Source organism: Schistocerca gregaria, chromosome X (assembly GCF_023897955.1).
Source record: "Schistocerca gregaria isolate iqSchGreg1 chromosome X, iqSchGreg1.2, whole genome shotgun sequence".
NCBI lineage: Eukaryota > Metazoa > Arthropoda > Insecta > Orthoptera > Acrididae > Schistocerca > Schistocerca gregaria.
In genome coordinates this window covers 664,317,005-664,344,448 of record NC_064931.1, presented here as the reverse complement: position 1 = coordinate 664,344,448, position 27,444 = coordinate 664,317,005, and the positions used below count along the sequence as shown (strand labels likewise).

Genomic DNA, 27,444 nt, shown 5'->3' with positions numbered 1-27,444 from the left:
TTGTGTCATACACTATTATGTTTGCAAAAAGTGATCAGTTTGTATAGCAAACTACTTTCCTGAAGTACTTACTTACATAATAGCTTCCTTGTAACGTAATTAGTTCACGATCCGTGTAAAATCAGTGTAATTTTGTAGTTGTATATGTACAGACATATTCAAAGGTGGATAAATATTATATTCTAAATATTCTGTTCTATCCTACTCTGCAACCAGGCAGACGTAGTAACCACTACGCCATTTGGCATAATGGCTTTGCACAACTGCACGGACTACACTAGCACGCCTCCCTTCTCAACCCAAATTCTCATTCATGCCTCTGCCCACTGGTATTCCCCCTTAACTCCAACAACACTGCAGAGGTTCTCCAACTGTAATGGAACAGCATCTCAGCATCCAACAAAACGGAGGATCCTGCCTGAATCTCAGGCATAGGTGGTTTTAATCAAATTAAACTATGTGGTTCCAGAGTCTTTTCTAAGTCTGAAGCCATGCTGGATACTCCGTGCAGTTGTGCGAAACATCTGTGCGCGGGTGGTGTGGTGATTAGCGCCTCTACCTAGTGAAGAGAGGATCCGGGTTCAAATCCCTGCCTTGGTACGAATTTTCATTCATCGCTTTAGTCTTCATCTATACGTCACAGGTGTTCGAGGTGCCGTGTCGTGACATGACGCCGCCAGTGTGAAGGTCGCCATTCGAAATGCATTGTGGAATGTTTTGATGGGACGTAACGTGATGGTCAGTGTGAATTGGCCTGTCCTTTTTTCTTCAGTGTATACATACTGAACAATTGATAACAAACACTTTAACTCAAATGCTGAAATACCTTTCTTATGTGTTGATATGGTTTCCCGATATATCTAACTACAATACTTAAACCAATTAATACATGTTTTAAAGCAATATTATTGTAGCGCTTTAAACCACCAGCACATCTTCGGTTTCCGGTTGTGAGTTGCATTGGTGTCGTGTTGGTTGGTAAGAAAGTTGGTTTTCTAGAGGTTGGTAGCCCGTAGCCTAGTATTGTGATTTGTTGTGTGCGGAGATCTATTAGTGTGGAGGTTATGCCTGTCGAAAATATGGAGGAAGAAGGATTAGATAAAAATCCGAATCTTATGCTAGCGCAATGGCGATTCCTTTTAAGCCTGCCAGAGCACACAAATGATACCCAAGTGAAACACCAATTGCTGGAAGCAATTACTCGTGACAGTGAGTATCATGAGCAACACTGCAAGTCATGCCTTGTATTGTAGCTGTATATTTGTATTCTTTTATAATTTTAAGTGGCACAGTTTCTTCCCTATCAGAGAGACGTGTCAGAAAAAAAACAGTAGACCTTTTTTGGATATGGTTTCTGCGTTATTTGTGCTGTTTGCGGGGTCACTGGCTTCGTCACTGTGTTTGTTTATTGGCCTCATAACAATGATGTTAAACATCCAACAATTCCTCGACAATTGCTATAGCAGTCAACAGTTCCTAATACTGTTTCTTACCGCCGTTTTCAATGGCTTTCCAGTAATTTTACTAAAGGTGCAGGGGACCTGAACTTTACAGCTATTCACTATAGACTAAAAGCACAACATTACTGGGTCTTTTCTATTTCTCTTTGTATTGCTTCTGCCTCATTACTTCTCCGATTCGTGCTTCTATGCAGAATTTTGGCGCCTCTTGTATTGAAGAAATTGTCTACTGTGTACTGTTAGGAACTTCATTTTTTCATGTAGACTTTAATAGATTATCTTGTTTTATTATTATGAGAGTGTATCTGAATTTACAGATTATATTTTAGTGATTGCTGCTTCCATACAGATCTTCTGCTGTGAAATGGTTATCTGCTTTAGTGGGCTAGTGGACAAATTCATTACTTGTTGTTACTGATAACCCTTTGAAATCGCTACAACAGCTGCTACTGCTTTGATGTATTACTAAGATGCAAGCAACCTCTACTTGCATACTCAATTTATTTGGGACTGTGTGGTTTTTCTGATCATGCCACATAAATCCTTATGATGGTGTTATGGTCATAGGTGAGCATGAACTGCTGTTCTGCAATGTGGCAAGCACTGGCCCCATTTCTGTTGCAAGCGTGACTTGTTAGTTTCCACTGAAATCACTAATTGCCCGGATTGTTTGTAGATAGGGCATAAAGTATGTGGAGATAATGAAGACAGCTGTCATGTGGTACTCCACTGCACTCACTCATCTAGAGAGTAGTGTTAGCATGTAGTTGTGAATTTATGTACTGTGTCGGTAACGTGGTATAGTCGACACATTCACATGACCTCTTAGTTCTGAAGTATTTGTTTACAGAAGCACAGTTAGAAGAACAAATGAGTTATTGCGAAGTGAGCCATCATGCAGAAATATATAAGTTGGAATTAAATGTATGGGAAATATAGCCTGGCTTGCTATTAAGAGCATTCACAGTGGGCATCGAAACTAAAGATGTCAAGACTGTTTAACAGAGAAGTGGGTGTGTCAGGAGGGCTGCTACTATGAAAAATACAAAGTCAGGAGGGGATAGAGTACAGTGTGGGAAATGAGTGGAATTGCTAAGAATGACTTCAAAAGAAATTATGTAATTTAAAAATGTTTTTTATCATAATTAGAATGTCGATAAATGAATTATTAAGAAATTCATTCCCTCGTCATCGTGATCTTGGCAGTTGCCATAAATTACCTAGCAAGGGAATCAATATGCTGCCACAGTAAATATCTGCAGAATTGTGCCTAAGAGATAGTTTGGAAACTTTCCAAACTATCATCCCCGGAGGGGTTGCTTGTGTGTGTCTGGCAGCAGTTCCTGTTGAAGTATTTTAATCATTTTGCTTTGTCATTCGATAGTGCAAATTATTATTTTTTTTTCTGACAATATATTGGTGTATAGTGCTGTCTAACTTGAAGTTTCCTTATGTGTGTTATGCATGAGAATGAACAGTATATCCCTATAGCATGAGGCCACAAATTCAAATTCTTGTGCACCAAAAAAGAAAAGGAAACAAAAAGAAGGAAACAAGCTAGATGGAGAATTACTGTGATCACAAAATCACCTGCCAAGGTGTACATTTGTTTTACTGAGCAAGTTTACTCGCTGTAACAACAACAACTTCGTTTAAAGTTCAAAATGGTGAAACCTGGTTTCATCTGCTCCCACAGTTCTCTGAAGAATGCTATGTCCATATTCATTAGGTTGTGTCCAGTTCTCTTGCATATCTGTATGTGTTTCTTTGTAGGGAAATTATCAATATTCTCCAAACTTATTATTCAGACTTTCCAGATTTATCCGATACAATATTCTGTGTACACTCAATTCTTAATATGATGGATGTACAGGTTTTGCTCATTTGTCGGGAAAAGTTACGTAGTGGGTCCTCCCCTACATTTTTGGTAGTTTGTGTGCAATATATGTACACAGAATGCATGAGAATACTCATTGGTGGCTTGTCCATTATCTAATGTGCGGTTTCTGAATTTACTTTGCGGCTTTAGCTTTTATGATGAAAAGTGCATTAAATATAGCAAAGAGTACGTAAGTCTGGCACAAATATAAATATTAGTCTATGTTATAGGTCAGTTTGTTAACACAACCTATAAGTGGCATTTATATTTGTTGGATTAGCCAAATAACAACCAGATTATCACATTTAGCTACAACATAGACATAGAGCTGTGTTACACATCAGTCGTTCGTTGCAACCAAGAATTGGGCGGGGGGGGGGGGGGGGGTGTTCAATACCACACTGCAGCCCATTTGTCTTCTAAAATCATAAAATTGTACATTATCAGATTTTCATATTGAGCATGGTATTTTACTTCATCAGAATTCTGAATATATATTCCTGTCTTCTGAGAATATTTAACATGCCCAGCAACTAATGGTCAACTGAACCTACCAGTATCATCTGTTGGCTTCATCCCCCCTTGACGTAATGACATTGTGGCATGTGTCAGCAGGTAGAGAACAGAACAGAGGCGTATTTGTTTTGTGTCCATTATTTTTTGGGGTGTGGATTGGAGGAAACACTGGTCTGTAGCACAGCCTGTGGTTTAGATTAGGTGTATTGGCAGCATACTTACAAAATGTTACAAATCTACTTAAGAGACTGCCACGCTTGTACATCCTCTTTTAGAATACTGCTGAGCGGTGTAAGATCCTTATCAGATAGTATTGACAGAGTACATCAAAAAAGTTCAAAGAAGCGCAGCACGTTTTGTATTATCACAAAATAGGGAAGTGTGTGTCACTGGAATGATACAGGATTTGGGGTGGACATCATTGAAACAAAGGCATTTGGAATCTTTTCACAACATTTCGATCACCAACTTTCTTCTCCGATTGCAAAAATATTTTTTGACGCCAATCTACATAGGAAGAAACGATCACCATAATAAAATAAGGGAGATCAGAGCTTGCGCGGAAAGATGTAGGGGTTCGTTTTTTTCCGCACGCTAGACAAGATTGGAATAATAGAGAATTTGAAGGTCGTTCAACGAAACCTCTGGCAGGCACTTAAATGCGATTTGCATAGTATCCATGTAGATGTAGATGAGGTTCAACGGTAATAATTGGGTTGTATTTGCAAAGCCAAGTAATGTGAATATAAAATATCAGTTGTGATGAAATACTGGTGGGGTACCACAGCCGAAGCTGTAAACTGATGTATGTTGCCAGCTGTTTTCAAACATCAGGCACTGTGTAACAACACATTCCGTTTGATTGTAGAAATAGAATAGAAATGAATAGGCTTGAAATACAGACCGAGGTAATAATTAGGAGACCCCAGTAATGTCAAGAGGTCTGAAACTAAATAATTGGCAGAATAACAAGAAGGAAAAAGGACATGTTAGAGGAAGAGAACATTGTCTCAGTCTATCCCCAGAGATAGATGCTGAGTGGCCTGGTTGGCCACCGGTAGAAAGTGTCAAGACTGTGGATTATTCTTGTTGTTGTTTTTCATTCCTATCGCATCAGGGTTCGTTCTTAAGCATGTTTTTTGGTATAAAATTCACTCTATTATCATCTTGACGAAGTTCGTAGATTTTTAGTCCAGTTGTGAATGTGTGCCACAAACTTTCCCTTTATCTTGATGTACCAGCTTCAGTGGGTATGTATTTCTGAAGATACTTAGCGTATTATGGGAGACATTGAACATTCTTCTTGACCAGAGCTAGAGCGTGGACATTTTTCTTGATTTAAATTTAAAGTGTGTCATCTTGTAAAATGTGGATCAACTAAAAACTGGGATAGACCTCTTAGTTACATTTTAGAAGAAATTGTTGGGAACTAGAAGAGTACATACCAGTTTTCAGTAGTCGTTTATGCTATGTGGGAAACAAATATGGTGTGCATAACAACCTTAACTGCAGACAGCATGGTGAGTCCAAACTCTTACAATGCAAGTAGGCTATTGTACCAGAGGGAGGGATGTCAAAGAAAAGGTCCAGGAACCTCACTTTTCTGACTGGATGAAAGGATATTTGGAGGAAGACGCTATATGAAGTTTGGCCAAATAAATAGTAACATGGACATTTGAAATTCAACTGTTCTCTGTTCAAGAGACAATAAATTGCAAAGCTTTAGGAACTAAAGGTAGGTTAAGGAAGGTGGAAAAGGAGTTATAGATTCAAATGGGATATAGTAAGGCTATCCAAAGTGTGACAAAAAAGAAAAACCAAATAGAATCAGAATTGGCACATGTTTTACTACAGAGAAATAGCTAGACAGAAGTTATGATGTAGGCATTACTGCAAATAGGAAAATTAAAAAAAATTGCAGGTAATGAAGGAAGATGACAATAAAATAATGTTAAAAAAAGGAATGTTCCATACCTGTAATTCTAGTCTCTATGCTAACATGTTCATATTCAGATGAGGTGGCAGAAGTTGTGGTTATTTGATTTATTATTTATTCATTCCACCATCTATCCACGGATCGTACAGTGATAGATTTGTCGCCATAATACAAAGAAGTTAAGGAGCGCAAAAATTTACGTGTAATCAGAGTATAAACTATGCTGTATGGGATATGATGGGTCTGTCATGGCCTTGATCAAGGAACCATCTCTATGAAGAGTTGCTGGGATGGATAAATGACACCAAACCCACTACAACGTGGTATTGGGGATTTTAATACCAAAGCAGGACCAAAACTGTAGTTTGATAGGTTGTGTGTTTGTAGATATGCCAGAAACAAGATGATGATGCTCTTTATTACATTATTTCAGAAGAAAACAAATAGAATATTGGTTTAGCAAGTACCAAATGGAACTAAAAATTCAACAGAGTACATTTTATCAAACAAAAATTATTCAGGTTGTGACAGTCTTAAACCACGTATGAACTGAAAATGATAATCGATTCATAAAACAGAATAAAAGTAGGTAACAGTGTAGAGAGAAACCCTGATCAGGTGGTGTCAGAAATTTGTATTATGAGAATTTACTGAAGGATAGGACAGATTCGGTCTATTAAAAAGTGAAGATTGTATAGAGATAGACAAAGTGGTGCAACTATCTAACAAAGGTACTTCACCAACAGCCAAACATGTTGCTTCGGTGAACATGGATATAAAGAAAATTTGTAAAATCTGTTTCGGAGAAAGTAGCATTTAAAGTAAATGTTTCTTGGAATGTGAGATAATATACCTAATTAAACAAATCTATTTGGAAATGTCTTCAGTATATCAGAAGGTGTAATGAAAATTTGATTAGAGGAATCATTGGAAACAATAGGGCCTAGAGTATGGGGGAAAAAATTACTGTGCAGACGCATCATATTTAATCAGTTACCCCCCCCTCCCCCCCCCCCCCCCCCAGTAACTAACAACACAGAGAAATTCATACATGCATTCAGAGATTCCTTCAAATCACTGTATAATTATAGAATATTCAGAATCACAGATTGCTCATAGTGTAATGAGATTCAGGAAATAATGCCAGATGAGATATGTAAAGCCATTTGATGTAAATAAAGGAAATACACCAGGAGATTGTGTTTAAGTGTAAATTATTGAAGCTGGAAGAAAGGTAACATGAAAGGAACTTAAAGAATATCTGTGGAGCAAGGTGATTCACAAAAACTGAATAAATGTTGTAATAATTCTGCTTCACAGGGAAGAAAGGAGGTCACACACACACACACACACACACACACACACACACACACACACACACACTCTGTAGAAATATCAGCCTCATTTCTGTAATGTATGACATAGTTGGAAGTAAATACTAACCATCTGAAGCAAGGGGGAATATATCAGATTTTAATCAGCTGAAGGAACAAGTTGGCCTTAGAAATGATTTAGTCCAGCAGGTTCCAAATGACAAAAACTGATCTCAGCTGTCCTAGAGAAAGATTTCAGACCCTTAAACTGGGAAACTGGAGGATAACATAGTAGTGGAATGTATATTCTGAACAATCTTCATATCACTGGTGAGTGCGCATACACTTTTACAAATAATGCAAGAACTAGACAGAGTAAGTTTAAAAATGGGCCTGAAGTTTAATTATAAGATTAAAGCACTGTATAATCAAGACACAGAAAATAAAATTAACTATTAATCCAAAACCAGTTGATATGCTTTAGTGTTTAGGAAAACTGAAGACCTATGAATGGCTAGGAAAAGAAACACACAACAGAGTTTCCTATAGTGCTTTACAAAAACTAGAGCTCTCAAAGTTGTTTCCATTATATGTGATATAAAAAGTTTCCAATCAGTCTTATGGTAGTGAGACAACTTTTTAATGTAAAAACTGTTAAACTACTATGAGGTATTCAGTGTTTAATGGATAGGTGCATTTTATGAACTATTGGGTGAGACCAAAAATAAGCAAATTGATGTTGAAATGAAATGGTAGTGAAAGTCTTGTCATTAGGTGAATTTTTGGTAGAGGGACAAGGCAGTCATACAGTGGGTTCAAAAATAGAAGAAAAGGCTGATGACTACCTAATGAAAGTTTAAGTGATTAAAGAAGGTGCTAGAGCCACATGGGCACATATGACTTAAGTATGAAAAATAGAGTAATGTGGAGGAGGCCTTTATCTAGCAGTGGATGTCAAATGCGTGGTGGTGGTGATTCCTTTCTTGACTTACAGGATGCCATTTATTGTCTTTGACTGAAAGTTTTGAATGTACATTACCTCTATCTATACCACAATTAGTCACTTTTATTGCATCCGAGACAGTATTTTTCCTTTAATAACATTTTTCTGATTGCTTACCATGTCATCTTCCTGTCATTTCTTAATATCTTCTCTAACATGCTCTCTGTAGTTATCTTACATTCTGAGAGAAAGAAATTCAGAAAGATAAAGTATTGGGCGATGCCAGTCAGTCTGTTTGTGAAAGGATCTTGATTGAAATGCTGTGCGTGTGATATCTTCACTTGATTAAAAGGTTCATTGTATTGGAATGTAAATTTATACACACTCTGCGTCTATATGCATGCTTTCCAAACTACTTTGAAATGCATGGCAGAGGTTACTTAACATGGTACCTCATGTTAGGTTGTTAGGTTTTTTCTGGCTGTAATAGCTGTGGAGAATAGGTAGAATGATTGCGTAAATGCCTGTTTGTGTGTTGTAATTAGTCTAATTTTGTCTTCACAGGCCCTATGGGGGACTGATTCTTCATTTAATATTGATTCTAGAAGTTTTGTAAGCATGTTTTCATGGGATAATTTGCATTTATCTTCAACAGTGTTCCAGTTCAGGTGTTTTTAACATATCTACGACACTTTCCCATAAGTTAAACAGATCTGTTACCATTAGTGCCCCCACTTCTGTATGTGCATTCAATATCCCTTGTAAGCTACATTTGATGCAGATCCCATGCACTTATGCATCCCATCTTGGAATATTGCACAAGTGATTCGTAAGCAGTCTCCTTAGTAAACTGACTATATTTTCCCACTATCTTGCCAGTAAACGATGGTCTGCCACCTGCCTTCCATAAAATTGAGCCTCTGTGATTGTTCCCCCTTAAAGTTCTACAAATTGTTATATCTAGGTATTTATATAAGTTGACTGGTTCTCATTTTAAATAATTGATGTTGTAGTCATTGGATACCAAGCTTTTTTTTCATTTTGTGAAGTGCACAATTTTACATTTATTAACATTTAAAGCAAGTTGCACATACTTACTTCAAATTGAAATCTTGTTTAGTTCTGACTGAATATTTATGCAGCTTTGTTTCACACAGTACTTCATTTAAGGTAACTGCATCATCTGTGAAAAGTCTGAGGTGCTATTCACATTGTCTGCAAGGCCATTGATATAAAACATGATCTGCAAGGGTCTCAAAACACTTCTGTTGTGCAATTTTAAGTTACAAATACATCTGCAGTGACTCCTCATCCAAGATAACCTGCTATGTCCTCTCTGCCAATAAATCCTCATTCCAGTAACAAATTTTGCTTGAAGCCTCCTATGATCGTCATTTTGATAAAAAGCGTATATGTGGTACTGAGTCAAATGCTTTTGGGAAGTCACTTTTTGGAAGTCAAGAAATAATGTATTTACCATGTCATTTTGTTTTAGAGACCCCATTACATTTGAGCGGAGCTTATATTGTAGGATTATACAACAGATAGGTGTCAGTGTGATTGGATGTTAGTTTTGTTGATCACTGCTGTTACCCTTCTTCTAGGCAGATGTGACCTGTGCTATTTTTTTTCAGTCACTGGGCTCAGCTTATTTGTTCAGCATCTGTACAATATGTTATGGTTAAAACAGCAGCTAACACTAACAATCTGTATCACTTGTCTTTGCAGTGGTGCAAGAACTAATCTGGGGTAGTACATGTAAAGTAACATTGAAAAATTGGGGTCCAGTATTTCTGCTTTTGTTTTGCCACACACAGTTTCAGTTCCTGTATGGTCCATGAGTGCTTGGACACTAATTTTGGTACCACTGACAGCCTTTCCTTATGACCAGGATTTCCTTAGTTTTTATGAGATATTTTGGTAAGGTTCTGTTATGGTAATTGCTGATTCTTTACAGCGACTGTACCTGTATACCAAGGAGGATTGCATCCACCATGAACAGTTCTTCTAGGTACATACATATACAGTGTATGGTGAACTATTCCTTTAAACTTGAGACACAGTTCTTCCACATGCTCCTGTCCAGAGTAAAATATTCTTAGTTTCACTCTGACATATGACCCTGTGTCTCTTCATTTTACTCACTAAATATGTAAATCTTGCTACTTAATTTAGCTGTCTTTGTACCTGCTTAGCTGTTGTTACAGCTGCCTCATTGTCACTGATACCACATTCAATATTGATACCATGAAAGAGGTCAGGTCTAATTGTTATGAGTAGGCTCCTGAAATATCTGATACAGGTAGTATTCAGAGAATGCATTTTGTACTGTTTTTCTGTGCGTCTTGTCACACCTCCGTTTACAGAATTGTAGTTTTCCCAAACAATTGTTGGATATCTAAAGTCTTCTCCAATGATGACAATATTACTGTGAAAATTAGTACCAATTTAGGTATAATTTGTCAGTTTAGGTATAATAAAGTGTAATACAGTCCTCTTGTTTACTATAATAATAAGTTGCCATATCAGAGAATCCTACATGTCAGTATAAAAATGTGTGGAGTGGAAGAGTGATATTACAGATATTATATGCAGCATTTTTTATTAAAAAAAGGTATTCTTATCAGAATGCAATAACATTATACTGATTGTACAGGTTACATGCTGTATGTGTGAACAAGGGCGTACTTTGATATTTTAGCACATTACTGTTACAAAATTGGCAGATTATGAAAGTAAACTGCTTTAATTGTGTCAGTACTGCCTATGTTGATATCTCTTGTGACAGTAGCCTGAAACCAATTGTGTTAACATTACTGTCAATCTTTCACTTCAGTTAAAGAGTTGATCAAAAATTGATCTCTCACCTTTTCCAGGCAACTGTAGACCTCTTTTGCTCTTATCTGTATAGCCGCAGAATGCATGATGCCATTGGAAATATTCAAAGGATGAAAAACTTAATCCTGTTGTGTATACTTGCAAGTGTTGGAGCAGCCACATGATACTTTCTCGTAAATATCTTTAAAGTAAACTTAATAAGGTCACATCTTGGGCACTTAGCAGCTGTTGCTGCTGCTGCTGTTGTTGTTGTTGGTTGGAGAATACATGTGAAATACTCCCAAAACAATGAAAAATTTAATGAATAATATACAGGGTGTTACAAAAAGATACGGCCAAACTTTCAGGAAACATTCCTCACACGCAAATGAAGAAAAGATGTTATGTGGGCATGTGTCCGGAAACGCTTAATTTCCATGTTAGAGCTCATATTAGTTTCATCAGTATGTACTGTACTTCCTCGATTCACCGCCAGTTGGCACAATTGAAGGAAGGTAATGTTGACTTCGGTGCTTCTGTTGACATGTGACTCATTGCTCTACAGTACTAGCATCAAGCACATCAGTACGTAGCATCAACAGGTTAGCGTTCATCACGAACATGGTTTTGCAGTCAGTGCGATGTTTACAAATGCGGAGTTGGCAGATGCCCATTTGATGTATGCATTAGCACGGGGCAATAGCCCTGGCGCGGTACGTTTGTATCGAGACAGATTTCCAGAACGAAGGAGTCCCGACAGGAAGACGATCGAAGCAATTGATCGGCGTCTTACGGAGCACGGAACATTACAGCCTATGACTCGCGACTGGGGAAGACCTAGAACTACGAGGACACCTGCAATGGACGAGGCAATTCTTCGTGCAGTTGACGATAACCCTAATGTCAGCTTTAGAGAAGTTGCTGCTGTACAAGGTAACGTTGACCACGTCACTGTATGGAGAGTGCTAGGGGAGAACCAGTTGTTTCCGTACCATGTACAGCATGTGCAGGCACTATCAGCAGCCGATTGGCCTCCACGGGTACACTTCTGCAAATGATTCATCCAACAATGTGTCAATCCTCATTTCAGTGCTAATGTTCTTTTTATGGATGAGGCTTCATTCCAACGTGATCAAATTGTAAGTTTTCACAATCAATATGTGTGGGCTGACGAGAATCCGAACGCAATTGTGCAATCACGTCATCAGCACAGATCTTCTGTGAGCGTTTGGGCAGGCATTGTTGGTGATTGTCTTGATTGGGCCCCATGTTCTTCCACCTATGCTCAATGGAGCACGTTACCATGATTTCATACGGGATACTCTACCTGTGCTTCTAGAATGTGGATGCATGTATCCTCACTAACGGAGGACATTTTGAACATTTCCTGTAACAAAGTGTTTGAAATCACGCTGGTACGTTCTGTTTCTGTGTGTTTCCATTCCATGATTAATGTTATTTGAAGAGAAGTAATAAAATGAGCTCTAACATGGAAAGTAAGTGTTTTCGGACACATGTCCACAGAATATATTTTCTTTCTTTGTGTGTGAGGAATGTTTCCTGAAAGTTTGGCTGTACTTTTTTGTAACACCCTATATATGTTCTTAAGCTTTGTTTTACTAATTATCTAAAGAACTTCAAACAATGATATAGGCCCAGTATTTGTGCAATGTGGACATAGTTGAGCATTTACAGGATATATTTGAGAGATTTGGTTGTGCCTTAGGGTATGCATTTGAAAATTAGTGAACCACGAGCAGCTGCTAAAAAGCCATGACTCATTCTTTCTCCAGATGTCTTGTAATAATTTTGAGGTTATAACAACACTAGCTTATAGAACTTAATTCACTTGGTGTACCCTGCGTGAATGTTAACACATTTCCCATGACTAATTCCCTACATAATCTCACAGTAAGGTTCAGTTGCAGGTTTCCCATTATTATTTAGACAATGCTAACTGGCAGTAATAATCTTCTTGACACAAAGCAATGATGAAATGCATCTTCATCTATGTCCTCTTTCATTTCCATAATATTGCCCTTAAGTACATCGCCCTTGTATAGACCCTCTACATAGTCCTTCCACTTTTCAGCTTTCCCTTCTTTGCTTAGGACTGGTTTTCCATCTGAGCTCTTGATATTCGTAAAGGTGGTTTTCTTTTCTCCAAAGGTCTTTTTCATTTTCCTGTAGGCTGCATCGATCTACACATAGTGATACATGCCTCTAAATCCTTACATTTGGTCTCTAACCATCCTTGCTTAGTCATTTTGTACTTCTTGTCACTCTTATTTGTGAGACATTTGTATTTCTTTTCGCCTGCTTCATTTATTGCATTTTTAGATTTTCTCCTTTCATCAATTAAATTCAATATCTCTTCTGTTATCCAAGGATTTCTACTAGCCCTTGTCTTTTTACCTTCTTGATCCTCTGCTGCCTTCAATATTTCATCTCTCAAAGCTACCCATTCTTCTTCTGCTGTATTCCTTTCCCCTGTATTTAATAATTCCCTAATGCTCTCTCCGAAACTATCTATAACCTCTGGTTTTTCCAGTTTATTCAGATCCCGTGTGCTTAAATTCCTACCTTTTTTGCAGTTTCTTCAGTTTTAATCTGTAGTTCGTAACCAATAAATTGTGGTCAGAGTCCACATCTGCACCTGGAAATTTCTTAAAATTGCTCCTGCTCCTAAATCTCTGTCTCACCTTTATATAATCTATCTGAAATCTTCCAGTGTCTCCAGGCCTCTTCCACATATACAAACTTCTTTCATGATTCTTAAACCAAGTGTTAGCTATGATTAAGTTATGCTCTGTGCAAAATTCTACCAGGCGGCTTTGTCTTTCATTCCTTACACCCAGTCCATATTCATCTACTATTTTTCCTTCCCTTCCTTTCCGTACTGTCGGATGCCAATCCCCCATAACTATTAAATTTTTGTCTCCATAACTATCTGAATAATTTTTTTTCCACATCATAAAGTTCTTCAATCTGATCGTCATCTGCAGAGCTAGTTTATACACAAACTTGTACTACTGTGGTAGTGTGAGCTTTGTGTCTATCTGGGCTACAATAATTTGTTCACTATCCTGTTTGTAGTAGCTTATCTGCACTCCTATTTTTTTTTTTAATTAAATAGTAAATGTACTCCTGCATTACCCCTATTTCATTTTGTATTTATAAACCTGTATTCACCTGACGAGAAGTTTGTTCCGCCTGCCACTGAACCTCACCCATTCCCATTGAATCTGACTTTAACCTATCCATTTCCCTTTTTAGAATTTCTAACCTACTTGCTCAATTAAGGGATTTGACATTCCATGCTCAGATCCGTAGAATGCCAGTTTTCTTTCTCCTGATAACAATGTCCTCCTGCATAGTCACCGCCTGGGAATCTGAATGAGGGACTATTTTATCTCCGGAATATTTTACCCAAGAGGATGCCATCATCATTTAAGTGTACAGTGAAGCTCCATGCCCTCAGAAAAAATTATGGCTGTAGTTTCCCCTTGCTTTCAGCCGTTCACAGTAGCATCACGGCAAGGCCGTTTTGGTTAATTTACAAGGCTAGATCAGTCAATCATCCAGACTCAGGAACCACATGCTTGACTGGCTTCTCAACAGATATCCCTCCGTTGTGGTTGCACCTATGGTACGGCTATCAGTATCGTTAAGGCATGGAAGTCTCCACACCATTGGCAAGGTCCATGGTCCATGGTTTATGGGGGATGGTGGGGAGAGGGAGGAGGAGGTACGTACAATATATACACAAAAAAGATTAATTCATGAAATCGAAAACTGCAGTAAGTTAGAATAAATTTTCAAGAAAAGTACCATGAGAGTGTAAATTGTAGCTACACTGTTAGTCTGATAAGTTATTCTTTGTATAAGAGAAAAGTGTAAATGTTTAAGTTGATTACTGTTAATGTTTTTAGGTCAATAAACTATTGTTTGCAGTGGGCAAGTTTTTCTGTGTCTATAATAATTCCAATAACTTTCTTTTGAAGTACCAAAATCTCCTGAACATGTTTGTTATTGCCACAAAAATTAAAACCTCTAAGACATAATACTGTGAAAAAAGCAAAGTAGGATGATTTTACATAAGTCAATGGTACATGTTTTTTTAACAATTACACCCCACTAAGAAATATTTGTGCTAACATATTTAATATGTGGATCCCAAGACAACTTACAATCAATAATATCACATAAAAACCTTAATACTACCTGAACAATCTTCTACTGGCTAAGCTCTTAATACAGTTTGAGTTTTACTCATATAAAATGACAAATCATTGATCATTAGAATAAAGTACAAAGATCCAAAACTCAGTCTTGTGGCATGCCACCCTTAATTTCAGCTATCTACGATCTCTCCCTTCACTAAACATAATTTGTTTACCATTGTTAAGAAATTATTAAAAATGTCACTAACTTTGTTGTTAATGATTCTATGATAAACTAATTTGTTGAGAAATGAATCATGCTCTACACAGTTGAAGGCCTGGATAACAAGGGAAGGTCATAGAGAACAAATTTTATTGAACTGGGGACCCAGAAATGGCGGAGAGGCTTTGTCCCCGCCATAATCCGCAGTGGTACACAATTCCACAACAGGCTACAGCAGTCCACTCACCCCACCACCGCCCCACACTGAATGCAGGGTTATTGTGCTGTTCGGCCCCGAGGAAGAAAGGTTGATCTTCCCCATCTGTGTCATCTGGGATTAGCAACTGATATGACACCACACCTGAAAATTACAACAGTGTTGGCATAGAAAAGGAATATAAAGAGCAACACTATGTTAAAAAAGTTTGAAAACAGGCTAAAACAACAGTATTCTGTCAAACACACAAATTCTGCAGGATATGATAAATTGTGAATTAAGTGATCATTTTATAGTAGAGAGAGAGGAAACTGCGTTAATAAATGACTGTAATTGAGACTTGTTCAATGAAAATAAAGATGAGAATTCACTGCTGTTCAAAGCTTACAACTTGTGGGTAAAGAAATTTAAATGTAAGATCGTCTGCCACAAAATAACCCACAAAGTTAACAAGCAGTTGGTTGAAGGGAATGCCGATATTCAACAAAAAGTTAATCAGTTTGTGAGAGAAAGGTCTCATTGAGGAAGAAGTGTCACCAGGTCAAACAATTAATGCCGACCAGTGAGAATTTGATAATGAGTTAAGATATGGACAGACTGTAGGAGTGAAGGGAAGCAAGCATGTCTTCGGTGCAGTTGGATCCATAGTGGCAACCACATAATCTTATACAATATCTAGGATTATGATGAACGGTATGCAGCTATGCAGTTTACATGTCCTTTTATCGGAGGCCACCTGAATTTCTCCTGCAAATGTAAATATAAATTTGCCAAACAGCAAGGTGCTTGCTAGTAAATCTGCTAATATGACGAAGAGGGATTTAAAAGTGATGTGGCCACATATACAAGTAAAAAACTTCCTGGTGTATTTCAAACACCCCTGAAGTACTACTTTGAAGAAGGATTAATGGAAGACTGTTTCCATGAAAACTGTGACCAACCTACTTTCATCAAATGTGCACGCTGCAAGAATTGCCTATGTATTGGCCATACCATTATTGTTGACTTGCATATCTTCTGCCTCCAATAGTGTAGTCAAATAAGAAAGCTCTGTTATAGTGTATTTCATGTCATATCATTGACTATTTGTCTCAAATAATCAATTTGCGTAATAAATCATTCTCATTGTAACTTTGACAAGTAATATCTCCTGTTCTAATAATCTATAGCAGGTACAATTTTTATAGCGTACGTATGTTTTTTTGCTGTATTAACTGTAATATGTATGAATATAATTTCTGCTGCAGCATATCGTGACCTTCCCTGCGAGGTCACAAAAAGTCGCAAAACTGCTAATGGATGACAAATTCTAAAACTTTTGATCAAACAACTGTCAGAGATACTGGGTGATAACTAGAGGTGCAATTTCTCTTTCCCTTCTTATAAATGGACACAACTCTATAATTTTAACCCCACTGGAAATACATCTTTATGTAAATATTTATTAATGAAGACACACACACACACACACACACACACACACACACACACACACACACACAGAAAGAGAGAGAAGGCCCAAAATTATTTACGGTACTTAAAACAATGTCTGGTGCTGCCTCCGACAAAAAAAATTTCTTCCAGTGCGTAGGTCACATTATGACATTTTACAAGATCAGATACAGTTTCATGGGGCCTAATAATGCTTTCACAAATTTCATTAACATGCTGTAGACGAAAGTTATTAAATTCAGCTGGTGATAACTCTTCAGCTTCTGGCCACTGGGTTTATTACTCCACACTTCCTTGCATTTATTTTTGGATGAATCTGTATGAAACAAGTTTTGTTGTTTCTTAGCCACATTGAATGCATGTTTATAATTCTTTTGAGTACTGAAGTATCTTAGCGTAGCCATATTTGTGTAATCTATGAAAATCTAAACATATTAACAATCTGTTTTTCGTATTGGCTGGTTCAAAATTTACCATGTGTTTGTGTGCCTATGCTTATTCAGGTTACATGTGTTGGGATTGACTTAACATTTGTACTGAGGAAAGTTGGACTCAAAAATATTTTTAAAAAACATGAAAAATCTATCAAAGACTATATTAGCAAAACAGTGACTATTACTGTTAAACAAATGCTTCCAGTCATAACCCTTGAGTGAAACCATAAAATTAGAAATTTTTTGTATGTTATTGGCCTTGAGATGGCCACATTTGACTCTTTCAGCTCTTTAGACTTCATATTAGGCCTACTCATTTCCGCCCAAACCGAATCGTGATCTGAAGAAGCAAAAACAGCTACATTAGAACACATTAACTCTCTATTAACATTTGTAAGTATAGTGTCAACATAAGCAATTTTTCTTAGAGGTTTACTGTTTAACAAGTTTTTAAATTCACTTACATAGTGTGTCTTTTGTTACATCAGATACAGGATTTATGTCACCACATATCACTTTATTATACTTTCTCCACTAAGGACTATGAAAGTAAAGAAATACTCAAGTGTTTTTGTAAAAGATTAGTGGATCACCATTGGGTTACCTCTAAAGTGATACAACAACAATTTTTAAATGCTCTAAGTATATAGCTGTAGCTTTAGAGAGCAACTCATTACACACAAATCCACTGTTACCATTTATGAAAGCTATGTTGTCTAAAATTGACATAGTGAGACAGTGGCTGTGTACAATTAATGTAGGTTGACTGTTACAAAGAAGAAGACAGCAACCAGCCACTATTAATACTGCTATTTATTTAAGCAAATAGTGCCGTAACTGCTTTCGAACTGGCAAGTTCATCATCAGATGATTTGCAAGATACACTTTACATAATTGTCATTTTTTGATTTTTATTCTTCCACTGTGGCAAAATATTCTTGGTGTGTTGGTGCCATCGAAAATTCCACACCATTTTGTTGCGAAGTTGCAGGATTGTATTTTCTAAATATTCCAAAATATATGCAGCACTTGCATACTTTGTACATCACCATATTCTGCAAAGCTACACACACACACACACACACACACACACACACACACACACACACGAATATTATATAAGTGCTGCATATATTTTGGAATATTTGGAAAATACAATTCTGCAACTTCGCAATAAAATCGCACAGAATTTTCGATGGCACTAACATACCAAGAATATTTTGCAGTGGAAGAATTAAAAACTTGTCAGTTCGAAACCTGTTGCAGCGCTATTTACTTAAATAAATAGCAGTATTAATAGTGGCTGATTGCTGTCTTCTTCTTTGTAAGAATCAACCTACATTCATTTATGAAAGTTTTCTCACTATTATTTGACCCCACCCCCATGAATATGCTCTATCTGCTGAAACTGTTAACTGGAAAGAATCTAATCCATGACAAGAAATTTCTTTTCCTTTACACCAGTGCTCAGTTAAACATAATGAATCAATCATATTCTCATTTTCAAAATCATTTAAAACTACATTTTCCACTCATACTTTCAACATTGAGATAGCCTATCTTAAATATCAGTGTTCATGAATAAGCTATATTATAAGGTGAAGCATTATTCCCGACTCATTATTCCTGCTATTTTTCTCAAAAACAGTGACTAACTTTATAGTAGACTGTGTCACAAAGTGAAAACTTCATATTAGGCTTTGCCACAAGGTGAAAACTTCGTACTACACAGTGTCGCAAGGTGAAGAAGTATGTACAAAATTGCTAATGCTAATTTGGTTGAAACCATTGATGTTCTCTGTGACCACCTTCATGGTATTTTTATGTAATCTTGCTTATCTTTAAACTGGTTCTCCAGTATGAAAATGGAGAAAGCAGCTAGGCCCTGGCCTTCTGTTACCTAAATAAAAAAAAAAAAATTAAAAAAATCCTTAAAACTAAACAGTGTTGGTGACTATAACCTATCAATTTGTGCTAAGGCTAAATTATCAGCAAAATTTTTGATTTCTCCACTCAAATATTTTTTTTTCTAAGTTCGTTCATTTGGAGGCCGTGAATGGTATGAAGTCTTCTACCCATATCAGTTATATTTACAAAACAGACATATTTAAAGTAATTGCAAAATTTCTTCATGTACTCATACCGTTTACACGTTAATGTGTGACCGGAGCAGATCGTGCCAAAACTGTACTGAGAAGAGTATAATTTTAATGTTTTGTAGTTTATGCAACTTTAAGTTCCCCACTTCATAGTTTATCCTAGCAAGAAAACCTGCCATTTCAGTAGCATCTGTTTGTGAAAAACTTGCCACGTCATCTTTAAATTTTGCATTAGGTTTTTTCGTGGCTGAGATACGATTGCTCCAACTGTTTTCAGTAATATCCTATGTTGATGGTATAAACAGCTGGTGGGTGAAGTCATAGTTACACAAAATAATGTGGGAAGTTGCATTCAGTAACTCAACAAATGTAGTCTGGTGACTTAATTCTGACTGGTGAGAAATTACTTATGGGGTTCCCCAAGGCTCAATCTTAGGTGTACTGTTGTTCCCCATTTATGTAATTGATCTTGTGTCTAATATGCATGAAGCAGAATTAGTTCTTTTTGCAGACGACACTAGTATTGTAATCAATCAAGCATACATATAAAGAAATAGTAAACAGTGCTGTTAAAACTATCATTGACTGTTTTTTTTTTTTGTGAATGGCCTCACCCTCAATTTTAAACACATAGCATATTCAGTTTCACCTATACTACACCCATGATTAGTGTAACACTTGTTAAGGAAATAATAAATAAGATGGAAACTTCAAAATTCTTAGGTCTCCATAGTGATGAGAATTTAAACTGGAAAAAAGCATGTTTTGGAACTCCTCAGACTATTTAGTTGAGCCACATTTGAACTTAAAATCATTACACATCTTGGGGAGAGACAAATTAGTAAGTTGACATATTTTGCATAATTTCGCTCAGTAGCGCCATATAGAATAATGTTCTGGGGTAAGTACTTTAAGAAAGGACGTCTTCATTGCTCAAAACTGTTCTGTAAGAGTATTATGTGGTGCATACCCTTGATCATCTTGTAGACATCCATTTAAAGAGTTTGGCATTCTGACTACTGCTTCACAGCATTTTCCTTCCATCACGAAGTTTGTTGTAAATAATCCACTTTAGTTCAAAAGGAACAATGATGTACATAACTACAAAAGCAGAAGGAAAAGTTACTTTCATTACTCCTCAGTAAAGTTGTCTTTTAGCACATAAAGGGGTGCACAGTGGTGCAAAATTTTTTTTAAATAATGTACCCAGGGTTATAAAATGTCTGACAGATAGTAAAGTAAAATCTGAAAACAAGAGTTTCTCCTTGTCAACTCCTTCTATTCTGTAGAAGAATTTCTGTTGCTGGAATGTGTAAAAGGTGGTGGGTAGGAATTACTAACTCACATCTGCAGAGAATGCAAAATATTTTTGTAAATGTCATCATACAGCTATATTTAAAAATTAAGTTGTGATGTGTATATAAAATGACTCGTTCCACATCATTACGATCTATCCTGCAAATGATCCATGGAACATGAAACAAAGTAACTTACTTTACTTCGTTTGCTGGTGGCGTAGACATGTATTTTCACAGGCCTAGGTCTGTGTTTACTGCATGGTATCTATGGGCTTTTCATTTTGTTCCTTACATTGAGATTTGGTCTAAATTTTTTACTACACTCCGTAATCACTTCACTTTCATCAGGGTTACGTGAATTAGGCTGTGTAACGTCTAAGCCTACTTTGTTTTCTTCTGTAACCTTGTGATGTCTAAGAACACTAAATATGTTTTTCAAGGATGGGTTCGGGTTCCTGCCTCTGGATTGCAGGGTCCTGGGTTCAATTCACAGTTGGGTTCGGGATTTTCTCTGTCCAGGGACTGGGTGTTTGTGTTATCCTCATCATTTCTTCTTCTTCTTCATCATCATCATTATTATGTGTGAGTGTGACTAGACTAGATTGTGAAAAGAAAATTGACTGTGTAAAAACTGGGACTTGGTACGGGCACTGCTGATGATGCAGTTGAGCATCCCACAAACCAATCATCATTGTCATCATATCAAGGATGGAAAATTTACATGCTCTTTCTTGAGCCTAGGATTGCAAATTTTTGTGACAGGGACAATCTCCCAACATCTTTGTAAATTGTCATTTGTCCTACATGGATTGCTGGTTCTGAGTAAATATTTACTAAGATTACCTCATCTTGGGAAAGTTTCTTGCTTAGTTCCAAATCAATCACTGCATATTTCTTTTTCAGTTTCTCATTTTCTTTTGCTATAACTAAGTTATCCTCTATAACGGTGGGTAAAATAGCTTGTCTTGGAAGCTGGGGGGGGGGGGGGGGGGGGGGCGGCAAGAGAAAAATTAGAGGAGGGTTGTCAGCTTCTACAAGGAAAGTAGTGTTAGTGGCTCCTGTGACATTGTGTTTTATTGCCTATGTTCACAGTACTGTTGTTAGTTGGTGATGCCAATGAATGTGAAAGCAAAATACCCTGGTTGTTGTGACAACTGTAGCTTATCCCGTTTGAAAAATAGCCACTGACATCATGTTATAGTTCACCATGTTGTTTAGACTGTTTTTTGCTTTTTTACTACATCACTGGTCGTGATTCGTGTTGAATACCCCTCTTGATCCAAAGTTTGAATCTTGTATTTCAATGAGTTATTTTTCCTCAGTTTTCTCTCTAATTTGCAAGCTAGTTACAAAATGTTCTGTTTTTGTATGGTATGTTAAGAGATTTGCTTGGTGTGAAGTTGAGCTGCTGCTGCTGCTGCTGCTGCTGTTCAGGATTGTGTGCTGTTCACGTGTTAACAGGGCATTGTATGTAGGTCAGCTTAGTTACTATAACAGTATATTGTGCGTGCGTGCGTGCGTGCGTGCGTGCATGCGTGCGTGGGGGCGTGCGCGTGTGCGCGTGTGGGCATGTGCGCGGGCGATAGAATTTTGTGTCATTGAGACTATTTCTGCCTTCAAATAATCTTAAAATGTTTTATTTATTTACAGACATGGCACCATTCTATGAGGAGTGCTGCAGTTCTCTTGGCTGGCCACTTGATGAAGAATTGATGTCAAGAATGCAGGCAGCCAATACTCAGAGACTCAAAGAACTAGATGAAGCAATTGAAGATGCGGAGAAAAATCTTGGTGAAATGGAAGTAAGAGATGCTAATTTGAAAAAGTCAGAGTATCTCTGCAAGATTGGTGCGAAGGTATGTAATGTTGTAGCTGAAAATATATCTCCCATGTTCTGTTTGGGAAAAAGTGTTCCATAATGTTTTTGTTTTTCAGGATTTATCATTGCAGTGTTTTAGGAAAACATATGAAAAAACGGTCTCTCTTGGAAACCGTTTGGACATAGTTTTCCACATAATACGAATAGGTCTGTTTTATCTGGATCATGATCTGATAACTAAGAATATTGACAAAGCAAAGAGGTAATTTATAAATTAATTAGTTAAATTCTTAAATTTTCTGAAATTCTTAATTTTTTTGAAAATGTTGAACTCAGCTTTGCACGTGTTGTGAATATTTGTTTCATAGGAATATTTAGTAGAATTTGTTGAGGAAAATTTAGTGAGAGAATAAGGAAACAAAGTCCACTGTTGTGTTTCTGAATGATTGGAGAAATAAAGGAATAATTCTTTGTATTTTCTATTTTTGAAAGTTTGATAGATGAAGGTGGTGATTGGGACAGAAGGAATAGGCTGAAAGTTTACCAAGGAACGTACTGTATGGTTATCAGAGATTTCAAAAGTGCAGCAGCTTATTTCCTCGACACGATTTCTACTTTTACATCGTATGAACTGATGGACTATAATACATTCGTGCGTTATACTGTTTATATTAGCATGATATCACTACCTCGTAATGAACTGAGGGACAAGGTGAGTATTTGTCATACTTCTCATCTAATACACGTTGCCTATTACATCAGTATTTCGGTACTATTTATATTGGTTCTTAACTTCTAGTTTGGTTTGAATATATTTAAGACAACATACGTCTCACATTTGTTAAATATTTATTCCTTTACAGATTGTTAAAGGCTCAGAAATTCTAGAAGTGTTGCATTCAAATACAGATGTGAAAGATTATTTATTTTCACTGTACAACTGCCTTTATGCTGATTTCTTCAAAAATTTAGGTAACTGGTTATATGATATATATATTTATTGTTGTGAAGATTGTGTGAAAATTTTGTTTGACACCTGCAATTCTTTTCACAGCTCATGTTGAGGGACTTCTTAAGAGAGACTATTTTCTGAATCCACACTACCGCTTTTATGTCGTGAGATGAGGATTATGGCATACTCACAGCTATTAGAGTCATATCGCAGTCTAACACTGCAGTACATGGCTGATGCTTTCGGTGTTACTATTGACTATATTGATCAGTAAGTGGAAAAAAAATTGGCTTAATTCTTTATCACAATTTAACTTTGGAAAATTGCGGGTAAGACAGCTGCAGCTGCCATCCCTTCTGTGCCCCCCCCCCCCCCCTCTCTCTCTCTCTCTCTCTCTCTCTCTCTCTCTCTCTCTCTATCTCTATCTCTATCTCTCTTCCACATGTGTTGTAATTATTGTTAATTTCAGTAATTGTTTTACAGGGAACTGTCAAGATTTATTTCTGCTGGAAGATTACATTGTAAAATTGATAAAGTCGGTGGAGTAGTAGAAACAAATAGACCTGACTCAAAGAACTGGCAGTATCAAGCAACAATTAAGCAAGGTGATATTCTTTTGAATCGTGTGCAGAAACTTTCGAGAGTGATAAACATTTAAATCCATTGGCCAAAGTGCATCAGTCATAAGTGAGACTAATAACTATAAATTAAATAACTTGTTGTGCGGACTGCGTGGTTTCGTGTGGCTGTTGTTAACAGTAATTTTCATTGCCATAACATCTATGTCTAGAAACTGCAGTGTTGTACTGACTTAGAGATGTGCAAATAGTTTAATCACATATGACTTGCAAAGTTTTGCAAATCTTCTGGTAAAGATTTGTAATTTATGGAGCGGATGTGTGATTTTTTTTCTTTGGAAATCAGTTTGTGTAAAGTAAGATGTACATGCACGTGCTCAATGTGTGTAATTTTTTGTTTCAATCAGCTATTTTAACAGCATCTTATAAGAAAGTCATTGGGTGGATGGTAGTTTCATCTGATTGTACATCATTTTGTTTGATATCCTTTAATCTTTGCTTGACTTCAGTTAAATGTCAGCTGAATGTCTTATTTTGTTTGCAGAGCAATGCATAGTGTAAAATATTGTTTAGATGCTGTTACGTGACAGTGTATTAGTACTGTCATCAAAGTTTTCATTATTAGAAAGACTTGAATAGCACTATGAAACATAAGCATTCAATGTTTAAAGTTCTGTTAAATGCCTTGTAAAAGCAATGAAAATAATCTTTCTCAGACACTTGCATTGCTTCCATGAAACTCGTGCCCTCTTTTGCTACAAAAATATTTATTTCACTATCTCTGAAAGATTGTTCAGTATAATGTCTTTTGATTCCACAAAGAACAATTGCCATTCAGTGTATGATGTGCTTGACATGTAATGCTTCCATTAACCTGCAGTGTTGTTTCAAAAGCTTTACATGAAAAGCTAATAATATTCAAATTCTCCAGTGGCGAACTAGTTGAATTTTTTCATATGGTATTCAATGCCCTAACAGTCATGATTAATTTGTCATTCAGGTTGGTACTTTCAAATCTAGGCATGTTGTCAAGAAATGGATAATACGTTAAGAGTAAAGCTAAGTGTGGCTGCTTTAGGGAACAAGTAATAGAAACAAAGACGCTATTGAGAAATGCATTACATCAATGAAATGTATTAAGTTGGTAAAAATCTGATTTGTGTCGGAAATGTTCTTCTATGGAATTTGTTTCACATTAGACAAAAAGGGCTTGGCATTTAATGTGTCTGATATTCTCACCTTTTTCAAGACTACCAGCTTCTAAATTTTGTTCTTTGCTTACATTTTAAAATAATTTTAATAATTATGTTCTGAGAACTTCAAATGAAAGTACATACACACAGGTTTTTTTTGTAATAATTATTTTAATTGTTTAAGAGTTGTGTTTGTGTATCTGTTGTAGTTTAATGATAACATTAAAATCAATAACGATATTTTTTAAATCATGTTTAGTGTGTTAATAGCTCAGCCGTCAAGATATCCAGATTTGTATTTAATTTATTATTTCCATAACTATGCTTAAAGTGTGCAGAATATTGATGGATTTCAGTAGACAGTATCAGAACTGTTTCTTCACATCAGCATATTCTTCTCCAAGACTAAAAGTTTTAAGAAAAGTCATTTTACCACACCAGCTTTTTGTGGTGCTGGACATGATTTTAATTTATATATATTTTTTTTTAATTTTGAGCTTGGTTCAAGTGTTCAATTTTTATTCTGTAAAAGCTTACTTTCAAAAGTGAGTACATTATGTAATATGGCATACAAAGAGCTGTCTGTATTTTGTTTTGTTTTTACACTAATGTACACTGAGCAGTAAATTTAGTTCTAGTTCTTTATATGCAGATTTATATGAATAACTTGTCTGTAAATTTACAGAAACATCTGGAAGCCTTGGTATTACATGCAATCAAAAAAAGTATGAAAGTAAATTACAATGAGTTTGTATTTGTCTGTGTTTCTTTTTGGTATAGTACTTACTTTTTAAACACCATGTCTGTCAGGCAATTTATGTGTATTTAGAAATTGTTCATGAGCCGTTACGGCAATTTAATAATTTTTGACTGGAGAGGTTGTCTGCCTTTAGAGATGAAAAATTAATAGTGGAACTATTAGAATTAAAATACAAACTCCCTCTAGCATTACAGTAACACGACAGGAACGTTTGAATTTTGGAGGCACAAAATGAAACTCCTTTATTGCCAGGAGATTTTTCATAGATTGGAATAAGCTGACTTTCAGATCCTATACTGTGACTAGAGTATGTTGTCACTGTGGGAAATAAAAAGGCCACCTAATTTTAGAAATGACAAAACAGAAGAAATAGTATAATAATGTACAGAAGGTTGTGGTTGAGAATAATGAATAATTTAGGAATAAAGGAGACAACTCACCGAAAGTGCTGCATTGTTGACAAATACACACACAATAGGTACAGAGCTTTACTTTGCTAGCTTTCGGAATGGAATTCCTGTCTCAAGCTATAAGAAAGAAACGCACCACACCACAACGCAATACATGACTGTCTCCCTACATCGTAGTGTGTGGTTTTTTTTCTCTTTCAACTTGAGAAAGGAATTCCATTCCAAAAGCTAGCAAAGTAAAGCTCTGTACCTTGTGTGTGTGTGTGTGTGTGTGTGTGTGTGTGTGTGTGTGTGTGTGTGTGTGTGTGTGTGTGTGCGCGCGCGCGCGCACCTTTCAGTGGCGCAGCACTTCTGCCTTTTGGTGAGTTGTGTCCTTTATTCCTAAACAATAAGAAGCTTCTCATAATACTTGCACCTCTATTTTTAAATTTATACATAATGAGCTTTATAATTGTTTTGCGCACTGACAGATTCAAGCAGCAAATAAGTTAGGGTGTTCTTTTACTACCCCACACAGGGCCTTAAAGTTGTGCTCCTAAAATGTATAGTGTGTATAATGCCGAACTATACACTGTCAAAAAGTTACTTGAGAGGATAAGAAATTAACCTAGCAAAGTTGCCATCTGCTCAGACTCTCTCTGTTCCCTCTATCCAATAGTGGAAATCTACCCAACACAGAGCATTATTCAAAACTTTCTAGATACTCTCCTGGATATTTAGAACCAAAGGAAGAAAATATCGGTGCCTAGTTGAAAGAAACAAGCAAAGCAGCCAAAGAGCCCTGTAGTGATGGCGCAGTACAAGACATATTGCATTTACCCCATTATAAGACAAGGTTTTTTCCAAATTCATTATTCAAAAAATATGGGGTTGTCGTATATTCGCAGGCTAAACTACTACTGCTGAGGACAACATTTTTATGTTATGTGAAAGATTAATACAGGGGTTTTCTTACATTTTAAAATGGAGCTTTGGCAATTGA

General features: G+C 36.5%; 1 protein-coding gene across 1 annotated transcript; it reads left to right on the top strand.

Moving 5' to 3' along the window:
* The first annotated feature begins 978 nt into the window (after positions 1 to 978).
* On the top strand, positions 979 to 26,046 carry LOC126299035 (26S proteasome non-ATPase regulatory subunit 6-like). The gene is given in 8 exon segments (XM_049990674.1): positions 979 to 1,209; positions 22,401 to 22,606; positions 22,686 to 22,831; positions 23,062 to 23,281; positions 23,433 to 23,541; positions 23,624 to 23,680; positions 23,683 to 23,791; positions 24,005 to 26,046. Coding segments are annotated over 8 exon segments (1,167 nt in total). The 5' UTR covers positions 979 to 1,064; the 3' UTR covers positions 24,180 to 26,046.
* The last annotated feature ends 1,398 nt before the right edge of the window (positions 26,047 to 27,444 follow it).